The sequence below is a fragment of the Trachymyrmex septentrionalis genome, unplaced genomic scaffold (assembly GCF_001594115.1).
Source record: "Trachymyrmex septentrionalis isolate Tsep2-gDNA-1 unplaced genomic scaffold, Tsep1.0 scaffold1020, whole genome shotgun sequence".
Lineage (NCBI taxonomy): Eukaryota > Metazoa > Arthropoda > Insecta > Hymenoptera > Formicidae > Trachymyrmex > Trachymyrmex septentrionalis.
Genome location: NW_017304146.1, coordinates 25,138 through 52,101, shown reverse-complemented (window position 1 = coordinate 52,101; position 26,964 = coordinate 25,138). Strand labels below are relative to the sequence as shown.

Here is a 26,964-nt window from a genome sequence, read left to right as displayed (position 1 = left end):
TTATTGTATGAAAAGCATCTGTGCGATTTCTCAAAAGAGCTTTAAATTAAAAATTTGTATTTAAAAAATTAAATGTTTAATTCGTAATTGATCATGAAATGTTTCCAAAGAAATTGAAATCAAGATTTATGAATTGAATCTGATCTTAATTGAATAAAACGAAATTAATGTACACTTGAATATTTCATGTTGGATCTTATAGATATTATACTTTGTTGATTTATTTTTATCAGAGCTTGATTTCGATTATTTGTTGAAATTTATTGTTAAACAGTTTAATAAATAGTGTAAGAAGATTCACTTCTTGTAGATACAATGTACGGCAGATATCGTACAATAGTAGAAGTAGATGGGACGAGGTGGCTTCTAGGAATCGAAGCACAGCATTGGAAAATGAGGATTACTTGGATAAGCCTATAAAATATTCCATGTCAAAAGCTGCTACTATGAGAATTGAAGAGTATCGTGATCCATATGGAGATAGTAGACCATGGTATCAGGGATATGTTGTATCAGCGAGCTTAGCTGTCTTCCTAATTTATTTCTGCATCTTAAGAGAGGAGAATGATATCGATGATTTAATATATTGTGACTTGAACGAAACGTTAAGCAGAGTGAAGAGGGAAGAAGAAGAGAAGCTAAAACTTAAGTCAAAATAGGACATCTATTTATCTGAAATAGTATTTCTCGATTTGTTTTGCAAAATTCTTTGTTAGGTAATTGTTTTTGTTGTATAATGTACATACGCTTTCCGTAAGAATTATCTTAGCAGACATTTGATTTAATGTACAGTATTATTTATCTAAATACATTCTGTACTGAATAGCAGGAAAGGATTTATTAAGAAAAATGTCTTTTAGCGTGTAAATAAAAAATATTAACACATTTAATATAATGTTTCTTTATAACGGATATAATAAATGGCCCCATATAACATTATTCAATATTGTACACCACTCAATGGATGGATGGCAAACAATTGTATCTGGAATACACTTTTTCCATGTGAACCTCCAAGGAGCCACAACCATCGTCATCGATAACACTGTCATTTCTTGTGTATAGAAAGGATGTAATCTGATGTCAACGATACCTGCCAAAATTATTTGCAATATTACTACTTTCTATCTAGCAACAACGAGTTATTATCAAGGAAAAATTGAAAAATAAGTTACGAGTTAAGGAAAATTGAGCCGAGAATGCGTATTCTCTTTCATATATGTCATTTCGAAGGCAGTCGAAAAGCGCAGACAAAATCGAAAGACTTGCAGGGTGTTACAAAATGTTCTGCAAAGCTTGACGATTATATTTAACAAATGATATATTTTGCTAATGTGCATTGCACGTGAAGAACAAATAAATTCACTTTATGCAATTTTCTTTTGTTTACAATCTTTCCTTGAGATACAATGTGATAAATGTTTGTGCTACTTACTACAAGTGCAGTAAGACCGCAGCAACCATCTCCAAAAGGTATAAACAGGCATAACTTGCAGGTAGAATTTCAGCCTAGTCAGAAAACCACCAAATGCGATGGACACTAATCTGAGCTGCAACCAAGCTATACATAATACCACAATTGTATCTCGGAAGAATTTAAAAAAATTAAAACCAGATATTTTTACCAGAGTAAATACAGTGTAATACACCCACGTTGTGGGCATTAGAAACAGCAGAATGGTGAATGACAGCGTCCCGATGAACAGTTGGTCTGTCTGATACAGACAAGAATCCACTCTTTCGCGCAGGGGATTTTTCTTCTTCCCAAGGAAAAGTCTAAAGAGAGCCGTGATTCCTCTCAGCTGGATATTAAAGAGCCTGTGACAAATTCTAGCTGTTTTAAATTATTTCAAATAAATAATTTCATCGCATTAGAGAACATGAAAATATACCTTGCTGCATAAACGTAAATGCAGTACGTGTGGAAGCTGACGAGAGCCAGAAGGTCTGCAACGATGGATATTTGAAATGTGATGCCAAGCTTTCCAAACAAGAGTAGTACTTCAAATGCGAGATCCAGAAGTGGCTTTAAGAATATCAAAAATGTCCACCAGAGCTGTATATGATACAAAAAAAACTTGCCCATAGTATTGTTTAAAGCATGATTAAGCTTTAGACCAGCTGGTACACCCATCAACCAATTAATTAGTTCCTTCAAACTCTCCACGACTTTCTGTTGAATAGAAATTCCAATGATTGAAGCTGGTAGAAACAGATAGAACCTAACCAAAAATGTATCTCAAATATGTAATATTCAATTTTGTATGATAGACAATTGAGCCTTTTATTTTCTTCTCTCTCTTTGTTTCAAATTAATTTTAATTCTCAGATCAAATTTGTTAAATTAAATAATTTAAATTCAAAATATATTTGACGAAATTTGTACTGGAAAAAAGTAAATATAAAAAATTATTTTGTTAATGTACATAATAAGTATATCCAAACTAGCCTCTGCATTGTTTAGAAGGAGCTGCGATGGCTGATCTTTGATATAATATCTTAGTAATTGCAATACGAGGATTCCTAGTGCCATATCTATTACAATTGCTAGAGCATAGTTTCCAGTTTTCAATTTAATACTTCTATCCCTTATGATTGTTGCTAACATCCACTTGACATTCTCGAGCCAGTCATGGATATGCAAGCCAAGGGAAGAATATTTCAAAATCGGCAATAATCTGTCTGTTGCCTTGGATAGAAACAAAATAAGGTGCAAATAAAATGACACGTGATAAATCAGCAGAGTCTCCCAGATGCAAACATATGTAGACTTGATTTTCAATTCATCCTTTTTGCTCTGTACAAGTTTAGCAAGCTCGTGAAAGTGATCGCCCGACGTTGTCTTGCTCTCAAACAATTCTGTTCCCTGCAAAGCCCACTGATTATACAAAATAATCATCGTGCGCATTGTTGACAGATCAATGTTTTTATTGTTAAGAGTGATTTTCAACAGACAATATCCTTTATCCCGTCCATTCTCTGAAGGCTTTGTTACAATGTGTACCCAGTTTGCGTGCTTACGTTCCAAACATTCGTCAATAGCCTTGTTCTCATTGGAATGATATCCAATAATGTCTAACGTAGATTTAGTTGATTGATCTACTGGATCCGTCTTACGCGAACTGATGATGTAGAACTTTTTTAAATCACTGCAGGTGTCATGTATTACTTTACCAAGTACATAACCGGATTTTTCAGTGCACAGCGTTTGTGGAATGAATATTAACAAATTGCTCGCCATTTTTACAGCTAAAGATTACACAGTCAAGCAAGTCTGTCGAAAATAAATTTTGTCAAATGATCACTACAAATTCTATTATTTTTAACATCTTTTTTCTTACCATTTCCATGTTACAAGAGACGTAGTATTTCATTATTCAGTCGTTTTTAATAAATACTTTTCCTTATAAGAGGAAATATTTTTCTATACAAAATTCTTTTGTATTACATGTAATTATATAGCAGAAACAAATCCGAGTCTCTTGGAGTCTCTTTCATATATTTAGCAATTACTTTACTAAACTCAAGCGGCTTATCTCAGCCTGCAATTGTAAGAATTGATCAATCACAGTCTAGTATGAAGAGAATATTCAATTGCGATTGATGAATATTTATAAATTGTAAAACGAGATGTAGGTTAGGTTTGGTTAGAGTTTAGATTTAGGTTAAGGTTGGGTTAGGTTAGTAGTATTTGTCGACCGCATGGCTTGGTGTGTTTTACACTCGTCTAGTTTGTCGTGGTTTATCGAGTAGAGAGCAATGTGTAGAATATTATAATCGCGGGTGCATCGATAAGACAAATTTAAAAGTCACTTTCATATCCGCTACAAAATGGATAGCAATAATACGAAAAAACTGAAGCGTAAAAGGAAACAGGACGAAAAGGAAAAAGCCGACGGTCAGTTGCCAGCAATTCTGAGATGGATTTGCTTGCTTAATGTCACCCTTATCGTTCATCTGCGAATGATTGGATTCATTTCTGTATAGCATTAATCTTGTTAAAATATTTCATTAATAATATAGACTGTTCCTGTACATATGTCTGTATATAATAAATCAAAATAGTATTATTTCTTCTAAAAAGATTTTAGTAATTATTTATTATTAAAAGTTGCTATTAGTAAAAGGAACAATTTAGTATAAAAATGAATATTATAAAATTATGAATATTATAGAAATAAAAATGAAAAAGTTCTAGGGAGATCTGATAAAGAATAACTTATTAACAAATGTGAGGTTTTACATTTTTTATATTTTTAAAAAGTTTTCCCTTTTTCCTTAATTTAAAATTTTTAAGGAATATTCGAAATTAATTATAAAATATGTCTACATACACATATGTATTAAGTAATATTATAATGTAATAAATGTTTTTACAGCTCCCAAGAATAATCACAAAACTGACAAGATATCTCAAGAGAATATTGTACAAAGCAATCAAAAGAAGAGAAAAAGAAGATTGAAGTCGAATGAAGTCAGGTAAAAAGATCTAAAATTTCTTCTTTCTGATATAAAAGAAATTATTTTTTAAGTTAAAATTCGATATAGAACATTTTAATAGCAACTATACTAAGTCACATATTAAATAAATCACTAAATTAAGTTAATATTAAAATATACTAAAATTACAAAATCAAAATTATAATATTAAAGTTTTTTTATATAAAAAAATGTATTGATAAATAATGACATTTAAAGATTTGATTAAACAATTTTTTTTAGTAATGATGCCACTACCGATATTGAGACTTCAAAATCAGTATTATCTTCAAAGGAAGTTTCAGACGAGAATGTAAAGACTGCTAAGAATCCATCTAAAAGGCAGTTAAAAAAAGAGAAGGCTGTCCAGGCAGCTGTTAAAAAGATGGAATCTCGTAGATCACATGCCATGCAAAAAGCATTAAACTATGTATCCTTAGTAAGTTATTAATTGTTTGAATCATTCGTTAATATTTGAAGACTTGATTCTGGAATACTTTATATAAATACAATATACAAATGTTTTCTTCTGTTTGCATAACCTTACTCTGTAAGCATTTTGGCAATTTATTGACATTTATAAAAAGAATATAAGATTAATAGGAGATGGACACATACTGTTAATTCTAATAATAAAGCCTTATCGGTCTTTCCTTTTTATTTGTGATTTGATGGAGACAATTAATTAATTGTTTGATTAACATTTTTCAAATTGATAAAATTATTTTTACAGTGGAAACATTCTAGGAACAAATGGAAGTTCGAGAAACTTAAACAGATCTGGCTGATGGATAATTTGTTGGATGAGAATTCCATCTCAGATAATCTTTTTCCTATCGTTCTGGAATATTTCGAAGGTTGTAAAGGTATGGCACGCGAAGTGTTATTACGTAAGGGAATGGAAATTATAAGGAAAGTTGAGGCAGAGACAGACGAAGATAACAAAAATGAAATTATGATGTCAACTACTTATAAGAGAGCGAGACAACTTTTACAGACTTTACCAACTGACAAGTAGTTTCAATTTTAAACAATTTTAAGATAAAATATAGATGAAAAATTGTTAAGAAGAGCAATTTGTAACATGTAAGATTCGAGAAATAGCAAACAACTTGAATTTTCTTTTTAAACAATTTTTAAGAAACTTGTGCGAGGAAGTTACATACATTTCCCATTGTATGTACTATTATGTGATTGTGTGTAGTGATGACTAATCTGGACATCAAGAGTTGACTATATTAAAAAAGCAGGGCTACGAAAAATTTCAAACATTTCATTTGAGATTAAAATGAATCATATTTAAGTGACATAATAATTGTACAGATTACATTAATTATTAATTAATAAAAAATAAATATTAAATATTTATTTAAATTAATTATATTTAACTAAATATATTTATATATTTTTTAATGACATCATGATGAATAAATAAGGAGTACAGATATCTACTTACTTATTTTGTTATAAAAAAAAAGGAAGTTATTTTGTCGTTTAAAATGTCTGAAATTTTCTAGCCTTTATAAAGTTAATACCTTTTATATGAGAAGATTATATGCAACTTAAAATAATAATAATAATTTTATTTCATAATTTAAATTCGTTACAAATAAAGAAGTTTATATTTTAAAAAAGTGCTATCTTCGGTATTTCATTGATAAGAACATTTTATTTAATCTGCATTGTTAAGAGAAATCAAAATTTATTTTGCACAATATTACGCATTTATATATAATAGCTAAGAAAAATGTACTATAAACATAATTGCAGATTTCGAAGTATCATGTTAAAATTCTCTATACAAAGATTAACAAGAACTGCAACATTAGAGATAATTTACATAATAATTTTTAATTACATTACACCGCATACTTGTTAACAAACTGCCTGAGTTTGTCAGTATCTTGAAGACCGACTACTCTCTCTAGAACCTTGCCATCCTTCATAGCAATGAGGACGGGCACCGATCCGACCTAAAAACACAAGTGCACAATGAAATATCCAAGTCCAAAATTAATCATAAAAAATTACACTCGTACAATTGTTCAATTTTATAATCCTGAACTTTCACTTGGGAAATTCTCAAAGTTTCTTTCAAGTAGTTACACAAAATCTGTCATCAATTTATGAATTTAAAAAGACCTGTTCTTTTTGTCAGCTGAACCTGCACCATTCATCTTTTCTCTTTTTTTTCTTCAATGTGGAGAAAAAAAAAGGAAACGTGAACCATGCAAGATGTTCAACTGAAAAAAGAATAGACCTAATGCTTAGTGGCTGTTGTACTGAAATTATAAAAGAGGATACGTACGTGATAATCAAGAGCGAGGTCTGTATGCTCGTCAATATCAACTTTAGCTAACAGTATCTTTCCCTGTTTTTCCGCAACAACCGTTTCTATTCTTGGGGTCAGCATGCGACATGGATTACACCATCTGAAATAATTATAAACAAGGTATTTACTGAAATCTTGTACAAAATTCCTTCAGAATTCCTGGGTATTCTTGTTCAAAGTTCCAGGTAAAATTAGAGAATCTTTTAATACAACTTTAAAATAAAGGAATGCAATTGGAGTACAAGCAATGCAAATAAAGTCTAAATTCAAAATTAGTAGAAAACAGAGATTTCATAATAAATATGTACAGTCTTGACTGTATTTATCATTTTCTACAATTAGAACTGCTAGAAAATATATTAGAGTATAAGGAAAGACATATACATATATAGTATTTTACTAAGCTATATTATTCTGCTGTAAATACAGTCTTCTACTGTCAGCTTGATTTATTTAATAAAGATTTACGAGACAGTTCTACTGAAACATGGAACTACAAATCCACATAATACTTACGTGGCAAAAAAGTCCACGATAACAGGCACTTTGGAGTTCATCACGCGATCGTGGAAATCCTTGTGATCCTGGACCTTGAAGGCAGCAGATATCACTTGTTCTTGGGCAGGTGCTGTGGTGTACAACCTACTGCCCAAAAGAGTTCTGCTAGTACGAATAGTCTGAAGTCCTAGGTGCTGCATCTTTCAACTTCTTAGTTGTTTGCTGCTGAAATAAAACATGCAAAATTAAATTATATATCAAAATAGAATTACCTCCTTTCGGTTTCTTTTTCTCTCTTTCTTCTAAATCCTTTTAACACTAAAAATACCAAGCGATCAGTGATCATTTCTATTTTTTAGATTAATATTATACTTCTTAAAAGATAAGATTCTCAAATTTTTTTAATTTATTAATAATTATATCCTTTCCCTCGCACAGCATTAAATTAACATTAAATATTTATGAGAATCATCTTTTGAAATATTTCAGAAATACATTAAAAATATTTTATGCTGGCTTACACACAACATAAAAATATTTGATTTTTCATCACTTTCTTTATGTTTATAGTAATTGCTTTCCATTTTCACACACACACACACACACACACAGGTGATAATGAGTCTGAAATTATGTATTTTATACTCAAATAATGACGTCATTTTGACGATAAAAATTATCACATAACAATACAGGTTTATAACCTCACATTTAATAAGTCAACCAGACTCACAAAACTCAATAAAACACATCGTTTTGAGCTTGTGTAGATTTTAGATAAAAATTCAGTTCAATTATTTGTCAGAATAAAAAGGAATATGCATTCAACTGAGTTGTAACGTCACAAATGTCTGAGTTTTTTTATACAAATGGAAAGCAACTATGTATCAATTTATTTGCTCAGTTCTTTTAGTAAATAAGAAACGTCAGTGCTTCTAGCATACACTTTCTCTATAACTTTGATATCACATCGTATGTTTCCAAATTACATTCATATCTACAGATTTCACGATTCCGTTTAGCAGGCCAAAACGTTGACAAATACCGAACAATGCATGAAAACGTACAGTGACATTCTAACATCAATATATCAATAGCTATATTAATAATTAAAAAGTAGCTTGCAATGTGATTCGAAAAAAAATAGTCGCCGTTTTAAGAAATTCGGGTTGAAAATAATGTCCGTCGATATTGAAAGTTGCGTTCATTATTTTGTGATAAAAGACGTTTTCGACGTTAATTAATCACTTTTTTATCACCACCTTGTATATCTCATCGATAAAAGTAGCGATTGCGCCAAATTGCGTCAAACTTCGGTTTTCATGCATCTCGATATATTAATATTTATATCGATCAATTTACTATATATCGTCTGCGCCTTTCATTAATTTTCTTTTCTATTGTCAAATCTAAACATTACAAAAGTTTGCAACACTCACCGATAATTCCACTAATAACCTATCGTTACTTATTAAAGGACTTCCCGCAGACGCGCAAAGAAATTGATGCGTCAGCTGATGCGGTTGTTTACACAAAAAGTACTGTACTGTTTACACTTATTTAAATTTATGCTCCTTTTTTCTAGTCGCAATAGACTGGTGGTTTACGTTGTTTCACTTTTTGCCCTTAGTATCGCTTTCTCTCTGTTTAAATATAAATTTATCTTATTTTAAATTTTTTTGCAAGGATTTTACAACGTAGATAGATAGAAGTGCTTGAAGTTCAGCTATAAGAACAAATTTATATAGTGCAAGAAGTACAGTACAGTGCAGGAAGCGTAATATAGCAAATAAGTTGTTTCAATGTACTGTTTTACAATATTTATTGAAGTTAAAGCTGGTTAAAATGCAAGACTCCGAATAGAAGTATATAATAAGTAACTGTGCTTCGATAAATTAGAAAGACAAGTGTGTAAAATTTAGATACGTTTTTTAAATCTAAAAAAATATAAATATATGAGGCTTTGTAGGTTATATTTTGAATATCAATTTCAATCTGAATAATGCATAATTAATTTTTATTGAATTTTAGAAATATAATATCATATTGCTGTTTAATTATATTCTATAATTATTTTTCCAACGTATACATATATATATATATATAAACGATTGTTATTCGAGAAAGTTAACAATAATGAAAAATTAGATGCTGCTGTTTAACTTGGAACAGTCACCTGGTAAAAGTGCTAAAGAAAAACTTTTCCGAGGATCCTGTAAATTTATTTAGATTAAACGAGAAGAGTGGAATAATTTACTGTGATAGAAAAGCAAAATCACAACATTGTAAGCAAAATTATATAAAATCGTGGAAAGAATGTATCCCACAGGAAATTTAATAAAAGAAATTTTAACTTTCTAATTTTTTTTGAAGGTGAAATTGATCCATTTTGTAATATCAAGACATCTAACATACAACTATTGTAAACAGATTGTTGTACGATCTGTTACATTTATAGATTTTACGAGACTGGTTTATAAATTTAATTGTAACACAAGTAGTTTAATACCAAACATAAAAGATGAACTTATTAAGAATAAGCTTTATAGGGTTTATTATACCTATTCTAATTTTAGGTAAGAAGCAATTTATTAGTAAAAACAAAAATTAATTTATAATTCTAAGAATTTATATTTGATTTATTAGAATGAATTAAAATTTTTTGTTTATTTATCTTTTATCATGCATTTTTTATACGAAAGGAATATTCCTATTATTAACTATTAACTACTCTTTAAAACTTAGATAATAAAACTTTTTGAATAAATCTTACTCTTAAAGATTGAAAATTAAACCTCTCTTTTTCAAGATTGGTTCAATTTTTATTCTTTAGAGTGAAATTCTACTCCAAAGAACTTAGAGGATACACTATAAACAGTTATCAAATATTTGAATGTATTAATCTCTGCTGTAGATGTAAATAATGATATTTGTTTGAACATTTTAAATCAGCTTTAAACTATTTTTCGGATTAATCAAGTATATTATAACTTTTAGTTAGTGTCATAAGCAGTGAAGAGGTCGCGGAAGAACTTACAGTACAAACTGTATCTGAGGATGCCTTCAATCAAGAAGAAAGTAATGAGATTCATACAAACGAAAAGAATGAGTCTGTAGAAATAAATACAGATGTTACAGTAAATGTCACCGATACTGTCTCAACTAATGCTACCAAAGTTAATTGCTCATCAGAGAAGATCTATGGCCCTGTTGAGGTTCTGCAAATTTTATAAATAAAATAGCACAATATGTGGAACAAACAAAATCATGCTAATGAGCTATCTTTCTTATACATCTGTTTTTCTTACAGATTGTCAATGCAACAAGACTTATGGAGCTATTAATGTTGGAGCCTGGCCCATCAAATCGCTCTAGAAATGACAAAGATGGTAAACAATTACCAGGAACATGTGTTCTTGTGTTATTTTATGCCAGATGGTGTGTATTCAGCAGTCAAGCTGCGCCGCATTTTAATGCTATACCTCGTTCATTTCCTCATATTAAAGCTGTGGCAATTGATGCTATAAAACATCAAAGGTGAGCGTACAAAATTAGGAAACGAAAAGGTACATTTTTTACAATCAGCAAAATGTTATTTTGCTTGCAAATTTTGTTAGCAAATTCACTAAAAAATTTCAGCGAACTACATTAATCTTATATTTTGCTGACTGACGTAATGCGAGAGCAAACTGGCCTCAAAAACTAAGCAAATATGGATTCTTGATTAATGTTAACTGGTTCGTTGGGAAAAAAACTTTGTATGATTTGTCGATAATTTATTCACAGCAGATTTTCTTATATATTTTCTACTAATTTGTTAACATCATCATCAATTGTAATAAAATTTACTCAAATCAAATTAGTTCCTTTTTAACAAAATTTCTAACAAGCGCATTTGACAAAATTTCTAACAAGCATTCGACAAAATTCATTTTTTTTTAATTTGACTGACTAGATTTGATTTTCAAAATTAGGAAGTGCGAAAAGAAAATTGATTAAATTCTTCTCCTGATATTCGAAATAGATAGTATGATTTAAAAAAATATATCGCTTTTAGTTTCAATGCTCAGTATGGAATAGTCGGAGTGCCAACATTGATGCTGGTCCACAATGGCAAGCCTGTCGCCAAATTCAACGACACGATTTATACCCTGGAGTCGTTTGCCAAGTTCGTATCCCATCTAACGAATCTGCAGCCGAATGGCTCATTATATGTTACGTCGGCGGATTTTACGGGGCCGGTTTCGAGTACACCTTCCAACGAGATGGACTACTGCCTGGTGTTATCGTGGATCTTTATAGTTGCTTGCGTGCTGTACTTTACATCACGCAGCAGATGGTGGCAACAATTTGTTGAACTTATTCAGAACACATGGCTCGAAAGTAATGCAGAGCATGAACATGTCGATTGACTGAAGAGACTTTTGAAGAGACCGTTGAAGTTCCCTCCAAAAAAGCTTATATCTCTGCATGGTTACTGAGCCATCTTTTGAAGGCTGAAATGCTCGGGTTACAGAAGAAAAAGAAGAAGAAGGAGAAGATGTCGATTAGAAAAAGCATATTAAACCGAACGATTAATCACTGAATTATTTATTTATCGAGGTTTTATAAATATGTAAATAGAAGGGGAAAAATAAATAAGTATATAAAAAATACTAGTAAAAGGAATCCTTTAAAAATTAAAGAATAGTTTAAAGTAATTTATATACCAAATGATTAAATTTGATTATTTATTATATAGCTAAATTTTGATTTAGTTACTACTAAAAAGTTTAATTGTGAGTTATAATAATTACTCGAAAGCAAAATTAGTACTCATGTGGAAGAGTAAAGTGAAGATCTCTCACGTTTAATTGTTTAATTTTCAAAATAAAAGTGTAAAGGTGCTATTACATGATCCGTCAAGCGTCAAGTATCTGTCAGGAAATTCGTTTCTTTTAAAATTGCACATTACTTAATTCTATTATTATTGAAAAATATCTGTATAGATGCTAAAATTGTATAAGATCTTACCTTATTTATGACAGATTTGACAACAATACCTATATTAAAATTTGTTTGTTATGTGGAAGTTAATACTTCATTGATGTTAATTTACCGTGCATGTGCAAAAAAATCCATATCGGAGACGCATGCAGAACATACAGACACGAGCAGACATACGGAAACATTTGGATTGGCGGCTCTTTGTATATACTGATATATACTGGCCTAACTAATTATCATTCAACTTTGCAACTTTTGCTGACGTAAGTTATTTATTTTTATTACTTTTGCATTCTTATTTGTAAATGTTCACACGAGTTTGCGGTGCTAATTCATTGTCGCGCTGATTTTCATTTTGCCAAGGTAAACAATTAGCCCATAATATAATGTTACATTACATTTTCTTATTGAGAGAGATAAAATAAAATAGGAGAATAATATTGGATTAGAGAAAAAGTCTCTTTACAAGTTGTGGTTTTCTCCATCAATATCTTCTTATAATTAAAAACGATTAGAATTTAAATTTAAGAAAAGGGTTTTAAAGTTTGAATTTAAGAAAAGGGTTTTTAAGTTTGAAATCTCTATTTCCGAATGATTACTATATTTTTTGAATTTATGTGAGTTTTGTAATTATTATACAATATATAGAAAATTACGAGCTGAAAAAAGTGAAAAATGTTCTTTTCACTTTGTAGGTCTGTAGTGTGCCAAAAAAAAAATTGAGTAAATTTTCGACTATCTATCGGTGAAAGCTTGGAGCTTTCCCTACAAAATTATTTTTTAAAAATGTTTCTACGATTTTTTGTTCCTGAGTTACTCGCGAATTAAGTGAAAAAGAACATTCTGACTTTATTACTCATAACTCCGTTAAAAATCATTGTATCGCAATTAAAAATACAGATTCTTACAGCTAAAACATTCTACTAAGTAGTGAAATTGTAAATTTTGTAAAAATAGAATATATGAGTTACTAAGCCTTATCAGCTTGTGTGTAAAAAGATTTTTTCCCCAATCCAATATAATTTGCATTTACTTCAATTTCGTTTTTGTAGCAACATCCCAATTGATTGAATTATGTATACTTAAATATCTCTATATCGCGTTATGAATGTATCATTTATGCACTCCAACATTCGCGAGGGCTTAGACGTTTTACTTTATTTTTATAGTTATAAAAAATATTGAAAATTTTGACTCATTGCAACTCAATAATTAATTTAAAACTGTACTTAAAATTCTGATAAAAAATTAATATTTTTTAATATGAATTAAATATATGAAAGAAAAAATATGAAATAAAATAAATATTTAAATTTTTAGAAAAAAATTAAAAATAAAAAATTAATATTTTATTAATTAAATATTAGATTAAAATTTTTTTTTCTAATTTTTCTAATGTTATTTATTTTGTTTTTATTTAATATTTACTCACACACATGGGTCTAATATTTTTTCTATTGTGCTTTAGCCGGCTGTCAACATCTAGAGGGCGCGATAGACCGACGTATGTTGTAAATGGCCGATTTCTGCTCCACAATTGTTGTGTGCGGCATTTGTTTGCGCTGAAGTTCGTCTCTAATGGATTTGTTGTCGCGGTGACCGGGTTGTGGATCGCGAGGGGGAAGGAGAGGACGGCCTGGTTCGACGTGTGCACAATTTCGCCGGATATTCGGCAGACGAAATGATATTGCCGCAGATACGTTTCTGCAAACACTTCTCATCGACGTCCCGCGTCGTTAGGTTAAATCACCCGGCCGAATTGTAGATTTATTCCACGGCACACCGGAGCTGTGTCCGATTGTCCGAATCTGGTGGAGCACGACGGCTTAATTATGGGCACGCTGAACCTCATCTGCCCCATGTGTTGCGGAGAGACCTTCAATAATACTCAGTCTCTTAAATATCACTTGCTAAGCATGACAGACAATCTCTATTGTCCGGGCTGTTCGCAGCGTTCCGACTCTGTGACGGCGCTCATTCAGCACCTGGACATGTGCGAGCACGATTTGAGGTACAGGATGAAGCCTGAGATTCTTACGGACAAGCTCAGAAAAGGCGGAAAGGAGCCTGAAATCAAAATGGATCTGCTATTGGTACGGAAAAGGGAGAACACAAATTTTTATTATGAGAGAGAGAGACTGTTGAAAAAAGATTCGAGTTTCTCTCAAATACATTTATCTTATTTTATTTTATATATTACTTAGATGGAATTTATAAAAGTCTAATGAAACAATAATTGTGAAACAAGCAGTGGGTAAAAGTTTTAGGAGTCTTGGAACTAACTATTTATTTAATGTTAATTTGAATATTGTTTAAGATGGAATTCTTGTAATCCTGAAATGATACACTTATTTTATATTCAAAATAATAGTAGTCTATAAAAATTGTGTTTTAATTATTTGGTTATTATTGCTCATTTTGGTTATTTTTATCAAGGATATATATATATTTTTTTTTTTTCAACTGCAATTATTAATTTTAGGATGTCAAGGGACAACAGCTTAATCGAGGCTTTCTGGCAACCATGGCCAACAACGGAGTAGTCATAATGAGTGATCCACAAACAATACAAATGGACGAGAATGGTTTGTAAATTGCTGTTTTGTTGCGGTAGGAGTTTTTTGTGCGTTTAATCTATCGTTTTTAATGAAAAACATCAGGAGAGATTAAAGTCGTAGAAAAGATGGACACGGAAGAAACGCAACCAGATCAAAATTCTCTGGATTTCAAGATGTCCGAAGGACTCATCGGCGACGTTGGTGGAGCACAAAGAAGACTGCAGTCGTCACAAGGATTGATGGCTATCCCCATATCAAATCCGGAACGCAAGGCGTTGATGGAGAAGAACATAATCGCTGTGTTACCAGATAACTCCGAGCTCCTGGATGGGACTGAGACCGCTACCCTCATTGATGTGGATCGTATAAATGAGGCAACTGAGATTGATGAAGTTGATCTTCTGCGTGTCAAGCGAGAGCTGTGCGAGGTATATCGTAAATCGAATTATACTTTGGAGAATTATATTTATACCTTAATGTATGTAAGGTAAATGTTCTAATGAGAAGGTATGTGATCAATTCTGTATTACATATATTGATTAATGGCATTACAAAAGGAATATAGCATACATGAACATTTGTTTTGTCGGTGATTGAAAAATATTAACATATACAGAGTGTCCCAAAAATAACGATAAATCTTCGCACAAGGGCAGAATGGAGACTAAAATAAGAAGAAAAGTCCTCTACCAATTTGCAATTTTCGCAATAGTTAACAAGATATTAATTGCTAAAAATTCTCTATAAACTCTATAAAAAGAAGATGAACAATTTTTGTCTCTTGCTGTTTTTTTTTGTTAAGTTGATAGTATTTGAGTAAAAAAAGTTATTGAAGACCAATTTTCAGCAATTTTTAGCAACTAATAGCTCGTTAAATTATTATTGCGAAAATTGCAAAATGATAGAAGACTTCTTCTCAGTTTAGTTTCCATTCTGCCCCTGTGCGAAAGATTTATCGTTACTTTTGGAATACCTTAAATACATCTGAAGAAGGATGCTTAAGTGAAAGGACCATATTAATTAGGAAAATTAGGTCTCAATGAAATGAATTAGTTTTCAAATATAATGTGGTGAACAAAAGATGTTCTCACACGAGGCTCAATAATAGATAGTATATCTTTAGATAGTGTATCTGTAGATAGTATATCTCTTCTCTCATAGTTTCTGAGCTATGATGTATCAAAGATGCTTTGTAAGCACTTGAAATAAACAATTTTTTCTACAATAATTTGCAATTAAAGTATTTGTTTTATTATACTTATTTTTATAGAAAATAAAATATTTATGCCATTTTCTTGCTGTTATTGATAAATAACCATTAACCATTGCGGATATATTGTTAATTTTACAATTATTCCACAACAATCGTTTATTGAGATTTTTACCTTATTTAGTGGTTTACGTTATCACAAAATCATCTTTCTAAATTAATTCTTTACAATACTCTTTCACGGTAATTTAATTTTTTACGACAATGTCGTTTTTCGGTTTTTCTGTCGCAGTTTGAATCTGACGCTGTATACAGTTGCACCAGTTGTGAAATGAGCTTCAACTCTGTCTTGGATCACATCAAGCAATTCCACGATGGCCAGGAGGTTTTGCTGGAGATGGCGGAACAGATGAACGATCTGGCGACGACAAGTCCGGCGGTATCCGAAAACTCGGAGAATGTGGTGAACCCACGGCAGCGGCAAACGATGAACACACTGCGCACAGAAGAATGTGTGGACAGTGAGGGTAGGCTCTACACCAGAAAAGTGGTGCAAATTGAGAGATTCTGGGACCGTACTCCAGTTCAGGTCACGACGCCGCAATCGGTGAAGGCTCCGATGATCGAGAAATTCTTTTCGAACGTGGAGGGTGTCAAGGTGTGATTTAAGGCGCGCTTCTCACTGGAAGAAAAATCTCGCGCGATACGTATTTGTCACATGAGAATTGACGTTTCCCTAACACACATGTGATATCACAGGTACGAGACAAACGCCTGGCGACCGCATCGGTGCGAATGTACAAGTGCAATCAGTGCCTGCAGCAGTTCTCCAAGTTGGGTAACTTTCGCGTGCACGCCTGTCTCGGTGGCAATAATCGTTGCGAACACTGCGACCAGAGCTTTGCGACCCCCAGGGCCTTGCAACTCCACGCGAAGGTGCACGATGGCGAAGCCGATTCGAACCAGAAAACGTTTGTCTGTACTACGTGTGGTACCGAATTTTGCTCCCACAAAAGCCTACGACTGCACTCGAGGATGCACGCACCAGTGAGAGCCAGACACGTCGATGCACCCGAGGGCACTCCTAACGCAACTTTCACTTGCCCCGAATGCGGTAATAAATTTCTTTCTCGTTTCGTTCTTCAAATTAAATAATTTGATGTTCATATTATAGGTTTTTTTGAGCTTGCACAATTTATTTTTTCTCTCTTTCTCTTTGACATAAAAAAAAAGAAGAGAAAAGAAGGAAAATCCCTACAAGAAGATCAGCTAAAAAGAACAGTGTTGCAATGTATCGTTAAATTGTTTATATTGAGCCATAATTAAGTATATAAATATAAGACAAGTCAAAAGAAGTCAACACTTGGGTATCTGCTATTTTAAACAGCAGAAAAAATTGAAACTTCAAAACACAATAAGACACTAATTACTATTACTATTAATACCATAATGTTTTTGTGAGTGAATATATGAAAGCATGAAAATATTTAATGATCTCTCAAACCATACAAAAGGTTTTATTTCTAATGATATGAAAATAATTGTGCAATACGATTTTGTATAACAGACAATATCAAGCGTTTTTATTTTCGTTTTTTCAATATATTAATAATGCTTTATAGGCAAAACGCTCTCCGAGTCGTACAAAGACGCGCACATGGCGCTGCATACAGGCGACTCGGTGACGTGCACCGTTTGCAACCGGAAGTTCGATTCCGCGGAAAGTCTAGCAATGCACGCGGCGGTGCACGTCGAACAGACACCCTCGCGGTCGCCCACTCCCCAAAGTTTACTTTCATCCGTCGTGGAGGCAACAACATTGGCAACGACGTCAGCGATGATGTCAGCGGTGACGTCGACGACAACGATGGCGTCGACGATCGCCGTGACATCAACTACATCGGTAACGACAGCGACGACGACGGTGACAACGGCAGATCCTGGCGACAGTCAGAAACCCTATCAGTGCCAGCATTGCGGTCGCAGGTTCACCAGACCACATGAGAAAGTCAAGCACGAACGAATTCACACTGGGGAGAAGCCGCATGCTTGTGAGGTAGACAATCGTGAAATTAGGTCTTGTTAAGAAGAGTCAGTTGTAATCCAGGTTGAAAGTTTTTCTCAGAATTTTTCATATAATTTTTCAAAATTTCTACATAATAGTATAATTTTCTCTCAGTTTTTTATACAAATTGAAACACTTCTCAGAAAATCTACATCTTTTCTCAAAATTTGCCATATATGTTAATAATGAAATATCGTAAAGATTTCTAAGATTTTTTGTAAGTATAATTTCTGATGAAATGTAGTATAATAAAATTTAAAAAATTTAAAAATATTTTTTAAAAATTATGGGATAAGGAAAAATATTTCAGATATATGAAAAATTCTGAGAGAAGATGTAAAATTTTCCGAATATTTCTGAATATATTTCTGAAAAATGTTCCAATTCGTATTAATTTAAAAATTATAAGAAAAATTTTCACCATGGAATCTCTACAAAAAGTGACTGGAAATGTAGATTTGTACTTCCCGTATAAAAATAAATTTTATTATTCATACAAAATAGTTTAATAAGATCAGCAGGTAATTATATTTAATAATACAATTTTGTAGTTTGAATAACAAAAATTGTCTTATTTTATCTTGTTTTTTAAAAATTATCTCTTGGAAAAAATTTTGTTATATAACTATAACTTTTAATCATAATTTTTGGAAAAAGAGTTGAACCTTCCAAATCTTTCCCCTGAATAGATCCATGTATAATCATAATCTTTGGTAAACTAAAGTTTCTTATGTAAAAATGCTCTAGTTTAAAATGAATCTCGTCTTCCTCATTTGTTTTTAATTACAGTTGCAATTTTTATTCTTGTTAAACTGATAGGTTTGTGGCAAGACCTTTCGTGTGTCCTACTGCCTGACTCTTCACATGCGCACGCATACAGGCGTGAGGCCCTACGCTTGTCAGCATTGCGGAAAGCGCTTCAAGGCATCCTCCGTCTACAATCATCACCTGCTGACGCACGGCGAGGAGCGTGCCTACACATGTCCGTACTGCCCAAAAACGTTCAAAACGCGGGTGCAGCTGGCCGGCCACAAGAACAGTCACACGAAGCCATTCCGGTGCACCGAGTGCTCGCGGCCGTTCGCATCGCTCTATGCCGTCCGCGCGCACATCCAGACTCATAAAAAAGACAACAATCTCAAGTTTAGCTGCTATGTATGCGGCGCGTCATATGGTCGGGCGTTCGCCCTCAAGGACCACCTGAAGCAGCACGGCCAGGACGTGCTAGCGCTACCAGAGCCAGCGCGGGAGGAGGAGGTGCACGAGAACTTCCTTCTCGGCGAGGAGGAGATCGAGGAGGAAGAGTTCGCGACCCCAACGCCGCCGCCACCGCCGATTCCGCTTCCCGTCGTCGCGCGTCCCTCCGGCGTGGACACCGACTGAAGTCAATTATTGCAATTTGATTCTAGTCGCAGAATCGTAACGCGTTCCGTAAGTTCGTCATAAGCTTGCCGTCTAAGCCTACGTAGACCGTTCGTGGAGACTGGAGGATTCGTTATTTTCACGAACGGTTGCCGTGTTGAAACCCTCACGCGAAAGCCTCTGTACGTTTATGCGTACACGTTCCGCGAGTCGTTGCGTGAAGGCAGAGCGGATTTTTTTTTATCAAAACCAATCGCAATCGATTGGGATCTAATTGTATGTAAGCGTTGTTGATTCGTTGATAAAGTTTATTCGTTCGTATTTTTCGTGTCGTACGTCGTTTTCATCACGAATTCGTGAGCTTAATTTGTGAGAATTCGGAAGATCACTAGAAGCAACTTTAATCTACAAATATAAGTGTTGCATTATCTCACCCGATTCAATTAAACATAATTACGCAAGAATATTGCCAATTAATTGAAATATGGATGTTTAATTAATTTTTAAAAGAGAAGGGATATATATTAGTTAAATAATTATCGATTGTAATGAATTATTTTTTCTACAATATTCATTACAAGAATATATTAGCTCGATTTTTGTACTGCTGAATTACGAGCTTTCAAATACATCTTGTAATACAGGATGGCAAAAAAATGACCACAAAGATTTATGTGTTACCCAAGTAATAATTTAATAAACATACAAAACTTTGTGGCTATTTTCTTTTCGGCGTCCAAATGGCATTATAAAAGCATCATTTTAATGTCAATAAACAATACATAACAACGAATAACTTATTGTTTAAGTAGAAATGTATTTAAAAACGCAAATTTTGAAGTGCGTGTTATTAAATATCAAAAAGATAATGCATCAAAAGATTTCGGTTGATGAATTGAAGATTACTTTATTGGCTGCCCGGAAGAATTTATTCAAGAAAAGATACGTGGCATGATACCTTCTCGAAGCATTTGTATAAAAAGTAAAGAAGTCATCTTGATATTATTTTTGATATTTAATAAGATACAACACTCTAGAGTTTGTATTTTTATAAATATACGTTAATAATTAACTTACAATACAAAACTTCGTGGCCAAACTTTTTTGCCACCTTGTATAATTAATTAAAAATTGCACATCTCATTGCATACTTACACGTTCGACTAGAGCTATCGAAATTTATGAAGCTCACGAATTATTCATTGATGGAACTTACAGTTTACAGTTAGTTAAATTTGAAGAGCCTAAGTTTTAACCCTAGCTGCACACAATGAGGTCCCCGGGACCCGCAAATTTTTAATTCAAGATTTTTTTGCGTTTCTAAATTTTCCTTTTTCTTTGAACCTATATATCTCGAAGTTTCTTAATTCTATTGACTTTTACACATTATGGGCTTGTTCCTTAATCAATTCTCCATCGATTGAAAAAAAAAATTAATTGAAATATATTCATTTTTACGGAAGTTACGGTAATACAAATATGGATGGGATCCTAGGGACCTCAGTGTGTATATCACGCGTGCAAAAAACAAGTGTGTAAAGCTAGGGTTAAGTACACGTTTTTAATTTATTTGAAATTTCTTGATAGCAAGAAATGGACTTTCATACGTGATGTATACATATCGCAACAAACAAACTTGTTCTAGTTTTAATTTCACGGTTATTTAATTTATTAACAATGTACACAGTGCAATGTAATATAATTACAAATCATTGTGTACAGGCACATAATTATATTATATAGTTACATAATATATATTAAAGTTACTCAAAAGAGATTTTAAATTCTATGCATACGCAATTGGAATTTTCTTTAGACGAGAATTAATCTGAAATTATTTTAAATTTAATACAATTGTTTGAATCTTAATAATTTGGGTTTCTTAATGTTACTCTGGTTGTTACATGCTGTTGTTGTTTGGAAAATATTTTATGACAAATTAAATTTTTACTTAAAAAATTTGTTAATCGAGTTGTCACTTCTCTTCTTTACCATTAAATTGTCTCTGTATCTAGAAAACAGGAAATATATAACTTTAACAGAAAAGAGAACAGAAGATCTCGATATTACTTGCATATTTACATATATTTTCACATAATATCTCACTTTTGTGGATTGTTTCTATTGTCAATATAAAGTGATTAATTTTTCTTTTGTAAACTAATCCAGTAGATTCTGTTTTAAAGTACCTAATACATTTTTTTAAATTTATTAAGATCAAGGTCATTTTCATTTTTGCACTGAAAATTCATTTTTATGTAAAAATGAAAATAAGAGAAACAATCTCCAGTGACCTTGATCTTAACAAGTGTTATCCAGGACATTATCCTGAACGACATTCAAGAGGTTTTAGCCGTCGGTCGAATACTTCGCGTAATGCTGGCGGTACTGTAACTTTCAAGCGTTATAAGAAACGTATTTTATGAAAAATAGGGGGTTCCATTTAAAAAATTCAAAGTGACATTGCTCTGACCCAGGTGACGCCTCTCAAGGTCAGACTGATCAGATCACTAAATAAATCATTTAGAACCCCATAACTTTTAACTGAAACGGTTTTTTTTTTTTTCTAAAACCGTGTGCGGATGGTCTGAGACACCCTATATATATATATATATATATATATAATTTTAACTCGACAATGTTATTTCCTTACTTATTAGAAAAATTAGATATCCAGAAAGAAGAAAAATTAATGAAATAAATGACGGTAATAACGAATGAAATTAATGCATTAATCAAAATATATGAAATTAATGAGCGAAACGCTATGGAATAAAGGAGGAAAAATATTTATTCAGATAAACCATAAATAAACATATAACGCTACCATCTGCGATTTTCCTTCTCAGAATAAATTCTACAAATAAAAATACACAAAATTACAGGAAAACCGAAATTAAATAAATTTCATATTAACCCGCGCAAACTGTGCACCTGAGTGCACTTTGGTGTACTTTCAATACAGATTCAGGCGTTCATCACGTGAGGTCTTAAATGTGGAATTACACATCAGTCTTACCGGTCTTTTAAATAATTTTATGTAGTACATTTTGAGGACCGAAAATCCACAAAAAAAAAAGAAAAACAAATAATTTCATGTATTTAGTAGTCTATGCATTTAATAGTTTTCAACGTGCATGAGTATGAAACCAGAGAGAAATTTGAGAGAGGGCATGACGGTTCAAAACCTGTAACCGCAATTGCTGCTGCGCACTACTGCCCTCTGACAAAATCGATGTAAACTACAAAGCAACGTCCATTTTTCTTACGGTAACATCGTTCACTTTTCAAAATGGACGATGTACTCTAAGAAAAGTGGTCGTTGCTATGTAGTTACATCCACTTTTGTCAGAGGGCAGTAGTGCGCGGCAGCATTTTGCAGTTACAGGTTTAGGCCGTCATGTCCTTTCTCAGGTTTCTCTTTGATGGAACACTTGATATAATTCTTTATTTGGAGTACATAACATAACCTCACAAAATGTCTGCAGATAATGTAATTTAGATATTTCAGATAGTATTAATTTTTTACTTGAAATCTGCAAAAGCACGATTAATTTTAATAGTTAATATTATCATGACATATATAAATATCAATAAAAATGCAATATGTTGTATGAAACATATTTTTCCATGATTGTTCAAATATAAAATGTGATGATAAGATTTTAAAAACGTTGAATTTAAAAAAATCTTAAATAAATATATATATATATATATATATATTCTACTAATCATAAAAATCACGTTTGTTAAAATATAATAATTAGAGTTCTATTATATTAAAACTACAATTTATTTTCACTTATAGTGCCATTGTTAAATATTAATCAATCTGGGAGCAATCAATCATGTCAATAGTGATACGTACTTATGAATAATTAATGTTTAAACGGCAGTTTGTATAAAAGCATAAATAAAAGATGGTAAGTATCTGCAATATATATTATGTCTTATTATATATTTTACTTATAGACAAATATTTTTTTACTTTACTAATAAACTCTTTATTTTTTCTTAGGCGCGAAATGCAGAGAAGGCTATGTAAGTATGGTTTGTAACACCATCTGTCCCATAAACCTATTACACTGTATATTCACTGTGAGAAGTTTTAATCCAACTAATTAAAATGTTTAAATCAATATTATCATATTTACATAATTAATGTATTTAATGTTGATATTTTTAGGACAACGCTTGCTCGTTGGAGAGCAGCGCAAAACAACGAAGGAACAAGGAAGGAACAGGAACGGAGACCTTATTTGGCTTCAGAATGTAGAGACTTACGTAAAGCAGAAAAATGGCGAATGCAAATAATTAGAGAAATTGCAAAGAAAGTCGCCCAGATTCAAAATGCCGGGCTTGGAGAGTTTCGCATTCGTGATCTAAATGACGAGATTAATAAGCTTCTCAGAGAGAAGCGACATTGGGAAGCACAAATAAAGGAGCTTGGTGGACCTGATTACTCCAGGGTCGGGCCTCGCATGTTGGATCATGAGGGACGTGAGGTAAAGTCATAGACAATATTTTGTATAATATTTACAGAATGTCAGAAGTTTTTGATTAAATGTTTATCAGGATGTTTACTGAAATCTTATAAAAAGTTTCTTGAGAATTTTGGGATTTTTTTCAAGGTATTTTCATTCAAAATTCTACATAAGATTAGAGAATTTTAGGGGTCAGACTGGTGTAAAATTTTTTAAAAATTAAAAATAATTTTTTTTGTTTCAAAAAATAGTTTGTAGCTTGTAGAATAAGGAACTGAAGGTCCTAAGTATATTATCAATTGTTTAGTGTCAATCAAAGTGTATTTTCCAATCTTAGTGAAATAGTGAAGTACAAGAAATGTAACTTTCTCTGAATCAAATATTTGCGGATTTGGATTTAAATTGGTGATAAATTGTGACAATTGTGAACCACGATATATTAATTCTTCTCCACTCATACAAAATGCGTATGAAATTAACAGACAAATCGTATTCTTTCGAAGACTTCTCGATATTGATTATGAGAGTACAAGAAAGTTTTGCGGTATCATATATCTTTCAAGAATGTTTATTAAAACGGTTTTAGTAAACCAAGACATTAATACAAACATTCATTGTGCGTCGAGAACTAAGCTGCTCTTCGCCCCGATGAAGTGAATTGCAAGGTTCAACGTTTCACGAAACATTGGCATTCCAAGAATGGATCTAGATACGGAGGAAACCCATAAAACATAATTTTTACATACATATATTAAGATTATTTTTTCTTTCATTTTGCATATTTTATACCTTCAACATGTGTACTTGAGAAAAGTACCAAACCACAAGTCTACAGCTTTTTTATTTCTTCGGTAATCCACATTTAAAAATTATTTATTTTTCAGTAGTTGGTTACACCGGTCGGACAACTTAAATGCAACTTCGAAATAAATTAGGATTCAAGATTTTCCAGACAGTAAACATCCAAAAATGTATTAAATATTTATTTATGTATTTCGACGAAATTATAGGTTCCCGGTAATCGAGGTTACAAGTATTTCGGAGCTGCTAAAGAACTACCGGGTGTTAGAGAATTATTTGAACAGGAACCACCACCGCCACCTCGTAAAACTCGTGCAGAATTGATGAAGGACATCGACGCGGACTATTACGGCTATATGGACGACGACGATGGTATTCTGATACCGTTGGAACAGAAGGCCGAGCAAGAAGCGAGAGAAAAGTGCATTAACGAATGGGTAGCTCACGAGAAGGAACCGGAAGTCGAGATTGAGACAACGGCACAAAAATTGATTCCTTCGCAACAGGATATTCAGGAGGCTTTGCTGGTTAGAAAAAAGAAAGAGCTGCTGGAAAAGTACGGACTAGACTGAAGTCCAGGTGCGACGTTGTGTTTGAAATTATACAGACTGGAATATCGATTGCGATATTAACTATTGATAAATTTATTATTAGTTTAATTATATATTAGAATACATTTTTATAAAACGCGATGAATATAATAATTATTATTATAATAATTAATTTATAAGCATGTAATAACATTGATTAAGGTAATTAGTTTGTGCAGTAGACATTCAAACTCGAATGCTTATCAAGAGAAACGGGTGCCGTAGATGAAAATATAGATAAAAATCCAAGGATAGTCTGTTTATAATCATCGCGATATATGATACTTCTCCCATTATTTCGTCGTTTTTCGCAACGGAGAATAAGCGAAATGGTTATTCCACAATAAAATAGAATAACAGAGTAGGTACGGTATACGTTATTTTGTAAGAAAATCTAGATATCGCATGTTCTCGTTTTCGCAAATGTATCGTTGGAATGTTGCAAAGTGTATCGTGTGTTCTTCAATTTGACCTTGGCTCTTTTATCCTCTCGATATAGCAAGCATCTATTAACGAATAACTTCTATCTAATCAACATGATCGTAAAACTCTAAAATAGATCTAAAAACAGGAAAAAGTTTACTTCATATGCCCGAATTTATAAAGATCTTAATCGTTCCCAGAACAATTCCGCTTCGATTGTAAATATTACAAATAAAGAATAGTAACTGATATAAAGTTTAACGACGTATCCAACGAGTTCACAGCCCACTTTTGTAACTAACCGTAACTTCCATAATAATTAATCTCCGAGTGTTAAATATAAGAAACACAATAATCTTGCTTAAAAAAAAAAAAGATATATTTTTCGTGAAAATTCCATCCGCGTTCTCAAAGAGGATCCTGATGATCCCTTTGTAGTGAAAATGTAAATTGGAACTAGTCTGGTCGCTTCCTACATATCCAACAGCTTATCACACAAAGTGAAAAACATGGCAAGATTAACGTTATCGTAATTACATTACACCGTTATTTACTTGAAAGAGTAAAAGACGTAAAAGTTAAAAAACTACTCGCTAATTAAACGTATGTATGTCACTCGGGTGCTGACTGGAATTCTTGGAATTCCCTAATTCCAGTTCATGTTATAGAAAACGAATGATATTAATCTTCAAATCGAGAGATTGATATAACATCGCTACATCGTAAATTGATTTTAAATATTTAGACGCTTATCACCTCTTTAGCATCGTGCCGTTTATAAACAGACTGTACATTATACGAGTATATCGCTAGGACTCAGAAGTACTCTCTAACAATATCAGCACGAAACAAATCGTGTTACGCGTGTATTTATATATATATATAACATATGATATTCACATGTCACTCACACACACACGCACACACACATACACACACGTATTTAACGCTAAATGGGGTGGCGTTTTAACCCATTCTACACTTATATAGCTGTAATATACTTTAAACATCTGATTGAGGAGATTTTCCCACTTAGCCCGTTGTCTTTATACTACAGAAAATATGTGGGAAATTTTTTAAGGAAAGTAATAATACTGCCAAAAACATTAATGATTATTTGTACAGGTTGAAAAGGATCCAAAACTTTGTTTTGGAGTAATCGATAAAAGAAATTAT

At 32.3% G+C, this 26,964-nt stretch overlaps 8 protein-coding genes across 14 annotated transcripts in view; 6 read left to right on the top strand and 2 right to left on the bottom strand.

The window, feature by feature from the left end:
- Positions 1–826, top strand: part of LOC108757024 — a 1,468-nt gene extending 642 nt beyond the window's left edge. Inside the window, exon 2 of the mRNA XM_018501275.1 lies at positions 311–826. Coding sequence (XP_018356777.1) covers positions 311–659 — 349 coding nt within the window. The 3' untranslated portion in view covers positions 660–826. The remainder of the gene's footprint in view (positions 1–310) is intronic.
- The window catches only part of LOC108756996 (thioredoxin-like protein 1), a 22,883-nt gene extending 14,982 nt beyond the window's left edge, over positions 1–7,901 (top strand). Inside the window, exon 4 of the mRNA XM_018501229.1 lies at positions 7,884–7,901. The gene's annotated coding sequence lies outside the window, so the exon portion shown is untranslated. The remainder of the gene's footprint in view (positions 1–7,883) is intronic.
- On the bottom strand, positions 850–3,572 carry LOC108756965 (phosphatidylinositol N-acetylglucosaminyltransferase subunit Q). Of its 4 annotated transcripts, none has more exons than XM_018501176.1 (5): positions 3,342–3,565; positions 2,450–3,274; positions 1,893–2,173; positions 1,436–1,818; positions 850–1,093 (listed from the first exon to the last, which is right to left on the bottom strand). In XM_018501176.1, exons 2-5 carry the CDS (start codon positions 3,239–3,241, stop codon positions 903–905), a joined length of 1,647 nt encoding a protein of 548 aa, XP_018356678.1. In that variant the 5' UTR covers positions 3,242–3,274; positions 3,342–3,565; the 3' UTR covers positions 850–902. The 4 variants fall into 4 exon arrangements, with proteins under 4 accessions (XP_018356678.1, XP_018356687.1, XP_018356694.1 ...); XM_018501185.1 differs by having other exon boundaries at positions 1,436–1,550; positions 1,626–1,818; positions 2,450–3,564; XM_018501192.1 differs by lacking the exon at positions 3,342–3,565 and having other exon boundaries at positions 2,450–2,866; positions 3,022–3,137.
- On the top strand, positions 3,696–5,732 carry LOC108757009 (uncharacterized protein C7orf50 homolog). The gene is made up of 4 exons (XM_018501242.1): positions 3,696–3,898; positions 4,380–4,479; positions 4,723–4,918; positions 5,213–5,732. Exons 1-4 carry the CDS (start codon positions 3,832–3,834, stop codon positions 5,495–5,497), a joined length of 648 nt encoding a protein of 215 aa, XP_018356744.1. The 5' UTR covers positions 3,696–3,831; the 3' UTR covers positions 5,498–5,732.
- Positions 6,140–8,826, bottom strand: LOC108757012 (thioredoxin, mitochondrial-like). 2 transcript variants are annotated; one of them, XM_018501254.1, is made up of 4 exons: positions 8,749–8,826; positions 7,328–7,534; positions 6,788–6,911; positions 6,140–6,452 (listed from the first exon to the last, which is right to left on the bottom strand). In XM_018501254.1, the coding sequence occupies exons 2-4, from the start codon at positions 7,507–7,509 to the stop codon at positions 6,339–6,341; spliced, it is 420 nt and encodes a 139-aa protein (XP_018356756.1). In that variant the 5' UTR covers positions 7,510–7,534; positions 8,749–8,826; the 3' UTR covers positions 6,140–6,338. The 2 variants fall into 2 exon arrangements, with proteins under 2 accessions (XP_018356756.1, XP_018356763.1); XM_018501261.1 differs by having other exon boundaries at positions 7,328–7,531.
- A 95-nt stretch (positions 8,827–8,921) lies between these two features.
- On the top strand, positions 8,922–11,935 carry LOC108756989 (thioredoxin domain-containing protein 15). The gene is made up of 6 exons (XM_018501212.1): positions 8,922–9,216; positions 9,458–9,594; positions 9,683–9,885; positions 10,307–10,524; positions 10,620–10,846; positions 11,367–11,935. Exons 3-6 carry the CDS (start codon positions 9,831–9,833, stop codon positions 11,719–11,721), a joined length of 855 nt encoding a protein of 284 aa, XP_018356714.1. The 5' UTR covers positions 8,922–9,216; positions 9,458–9,594; positions 9,683–9,830; the 3' UTR covers positions 11,722–11,935.
- A 1,888-nt stretch (positions 11,936–13,823) lies between these two features.
- LOC108757034 (zinc finger protein 91-like) lies at positions 13,824–19,952 on the top strand. Of its 2 annotated transcripts, XM_018501287.1 has the most exons (7): positions 13,824–14,388; positions 14,778–14,880; positions 14,956–15,281; positions 16,356–16,721; positions 16,823–17,177; positions 17,686–18,119; positions 18,948–19,952. In XM_018501287.1, the coding sequence occupies exons 1-7, from the start codon at positions 14,128–14,130 to the stop codon at positions 19,509–19,511; spliced, it is 2,409 nt and encodes an 802-aa protein (XP_018356789.1). In that variant the 5' UTR covers positions 13,824–14,127; the 3' UTR covers positions 19,512–19,952. The 2 variants fall into 2 exon arrangements, with proteins under 2 accessions (XP_018356789.1, XP_018356799.1); XM_018501297.1 differs by lacking the exon at positions 13,824–14,388 and having other exon boundaries at positions 14,826–14,880; positions 15,027–15,281.
- A 2,957-nt stretch (positions 19,953–22,909) lies between these two features.
- The window catches only part of LOC108757038 (pre-mRNA-splicing factor ISY1 homolog), a 6,314-nt gene continuing 2,259 nt past the window's right edge, over positions 22,910–26,964 (top strand). The window contains exons 1-5 of one of the 2 annotated variants that reach the window (XM_018501321.1): positions 22,910–22,983; positions 23,299–23,413; positions 23,509–23,531; positions 23,677–23,995; positions 24,985–25,354. In XM_018501321.1, the coding sequence (XP_018356823.1) occupies positions 23,411–23,413; positions 23,509–23,531; positions 23,677–23,995; positions 24,985–25,347 (708 nt within the window). In that variant the 5' untranslated portion in view covers positions 22,910–22,983; positions 23,299–23,410 and the 3' untranslated portion in view covers positions 25,348–25,354. Of the gene's footprint in view, positions 22,984–23,298; positions 23,414–23,508; positions 23,532–23,676; positions 23,996–24,984; positions 25,462–26,964 lie in introns of those variants that run through there. The other variant, XM_018501312.1, reaches the window with a different exon arrangement.

What these genes read in the sequence shown, in the direction of transcription:
- LOC108756965 (XM_018501176.1), bottom strand. Translation starts at nt 3,241, where the DNA reads ATGGCGAGCAATTTGTTAATATTCATTCCACAAACGCTGTGCACTGAA. An exon ending in ATTTACGTTTATGCAGCAAG is followed by an intron (nt 1,819 to 1,892) that starts GTATATTTTCAT and finishes AATTTGTCACAG; the next exon opens with GCTCTTTAATATCCAGCTGA. An exon ending in GCGGTCTTACTGCACTTGTA is followed by an intron (nt 1,094 to 1,435) that starts GTAAGTAGCACA and finishes TAATTTTGGCAG; the next exon opens with GTATCGTTGACATCAGATTA.
- LOC108757009 (XM_018501242.1), top strand. Translation starts at nt 3,832, where the DNA reads ATGGATAGCAATAATACGAAAAAACTGAAGCGTAAAAGGAAACAGGAC. An exon ending in TTGAAGTCGAATGAAGTCAG is followed by an intron (nt 4,480 to 4,722) that starts GTAAAAAGATCT and finishes AATTTTTTTTAG; the next exon opens with TAATGATGCCACTACCGATA. An exon ending in CATTAAACTATGTATCCTTA is followed by an intron (nt 4,919 to 5,212) that starts GTAAGTTATTAA and finishes TTATTTTTACAG; the next exon opens with TGGAAACATTCTAGGAACAA.
- LOC108757012 (XM_018501254.1), bottom strand. Translation starts at nt 7,509, where the DNA reads ATGCAGCACCTAGGACTTCAGACTATTCGTACTAGCAGAACTCTTTTG. An exon ending in ATCGTGGACTTTTTTGCCAC is followed by an intron (nt 6,912 to 7,327) that starts GTAAGTATTATG and finishes TAATTATTTCAG; the next exon opens with ATGGTGTAATCCATGTCGCA. An exon ending in ACCTCGCTCTTGATTATCAC is followed by an intron (nt 6,453 to 6,787) that starts GTACGTATCCTC and finishes TTGTGTTTTTAG; the next exon opens with GTCGGATCGGTGCCCGTCCT.
- LOC108756989 (XM_018501212.1), top strand. Translation starts at nt 9,831, where the DNA reads ATGAACTTATTAAGAATAAGCTTTATAGGGTTTATTATACCTATTCTA. An exon ending in TATACCTATTCTAATTTTAG is followed by an intron (nt 9,886 to 10,306) that starts GTAAGAAGCAAT and finishes TATAACTTTTAG; the next exon opens with TTAGTGTCATAAGCAGTGAA. An exon ending in AGATCTATGGCCCTGTTGAG is followed by an intron (nt 10,525 to 10,619) that starts GTTCTGCAAATT and finishes TTTTTCTTACAG; the next exon opens with ATTGTCAATGCAACAAGACT.
- LOC108757034 (XM_018501287.1), top strand. Translation starts at nt 14,128, where the DNA reads ATGGGCACGCTGAACCTCATCTGCCCCATGTGTTGCGGAGAGACCTTC. An exon ending in TTTCACTTGCCCCGAATGCG is followed by an intron (nt 17,178 to 17,685) that starts GTAATAAATTTC and finishes AATGCTTTATAG; the next exon opens with GCAAAACGCTCTCCGAGTCG. An exon ending in AGAAGCCGCATGCTTGTGAG is followed by an intron (nt 18,120 to 18,947) that starts GTAGACAATCGT and finishes TTAAACTGATAG; the next exon opens with GTTTGTGGCAAGACCTTTCG.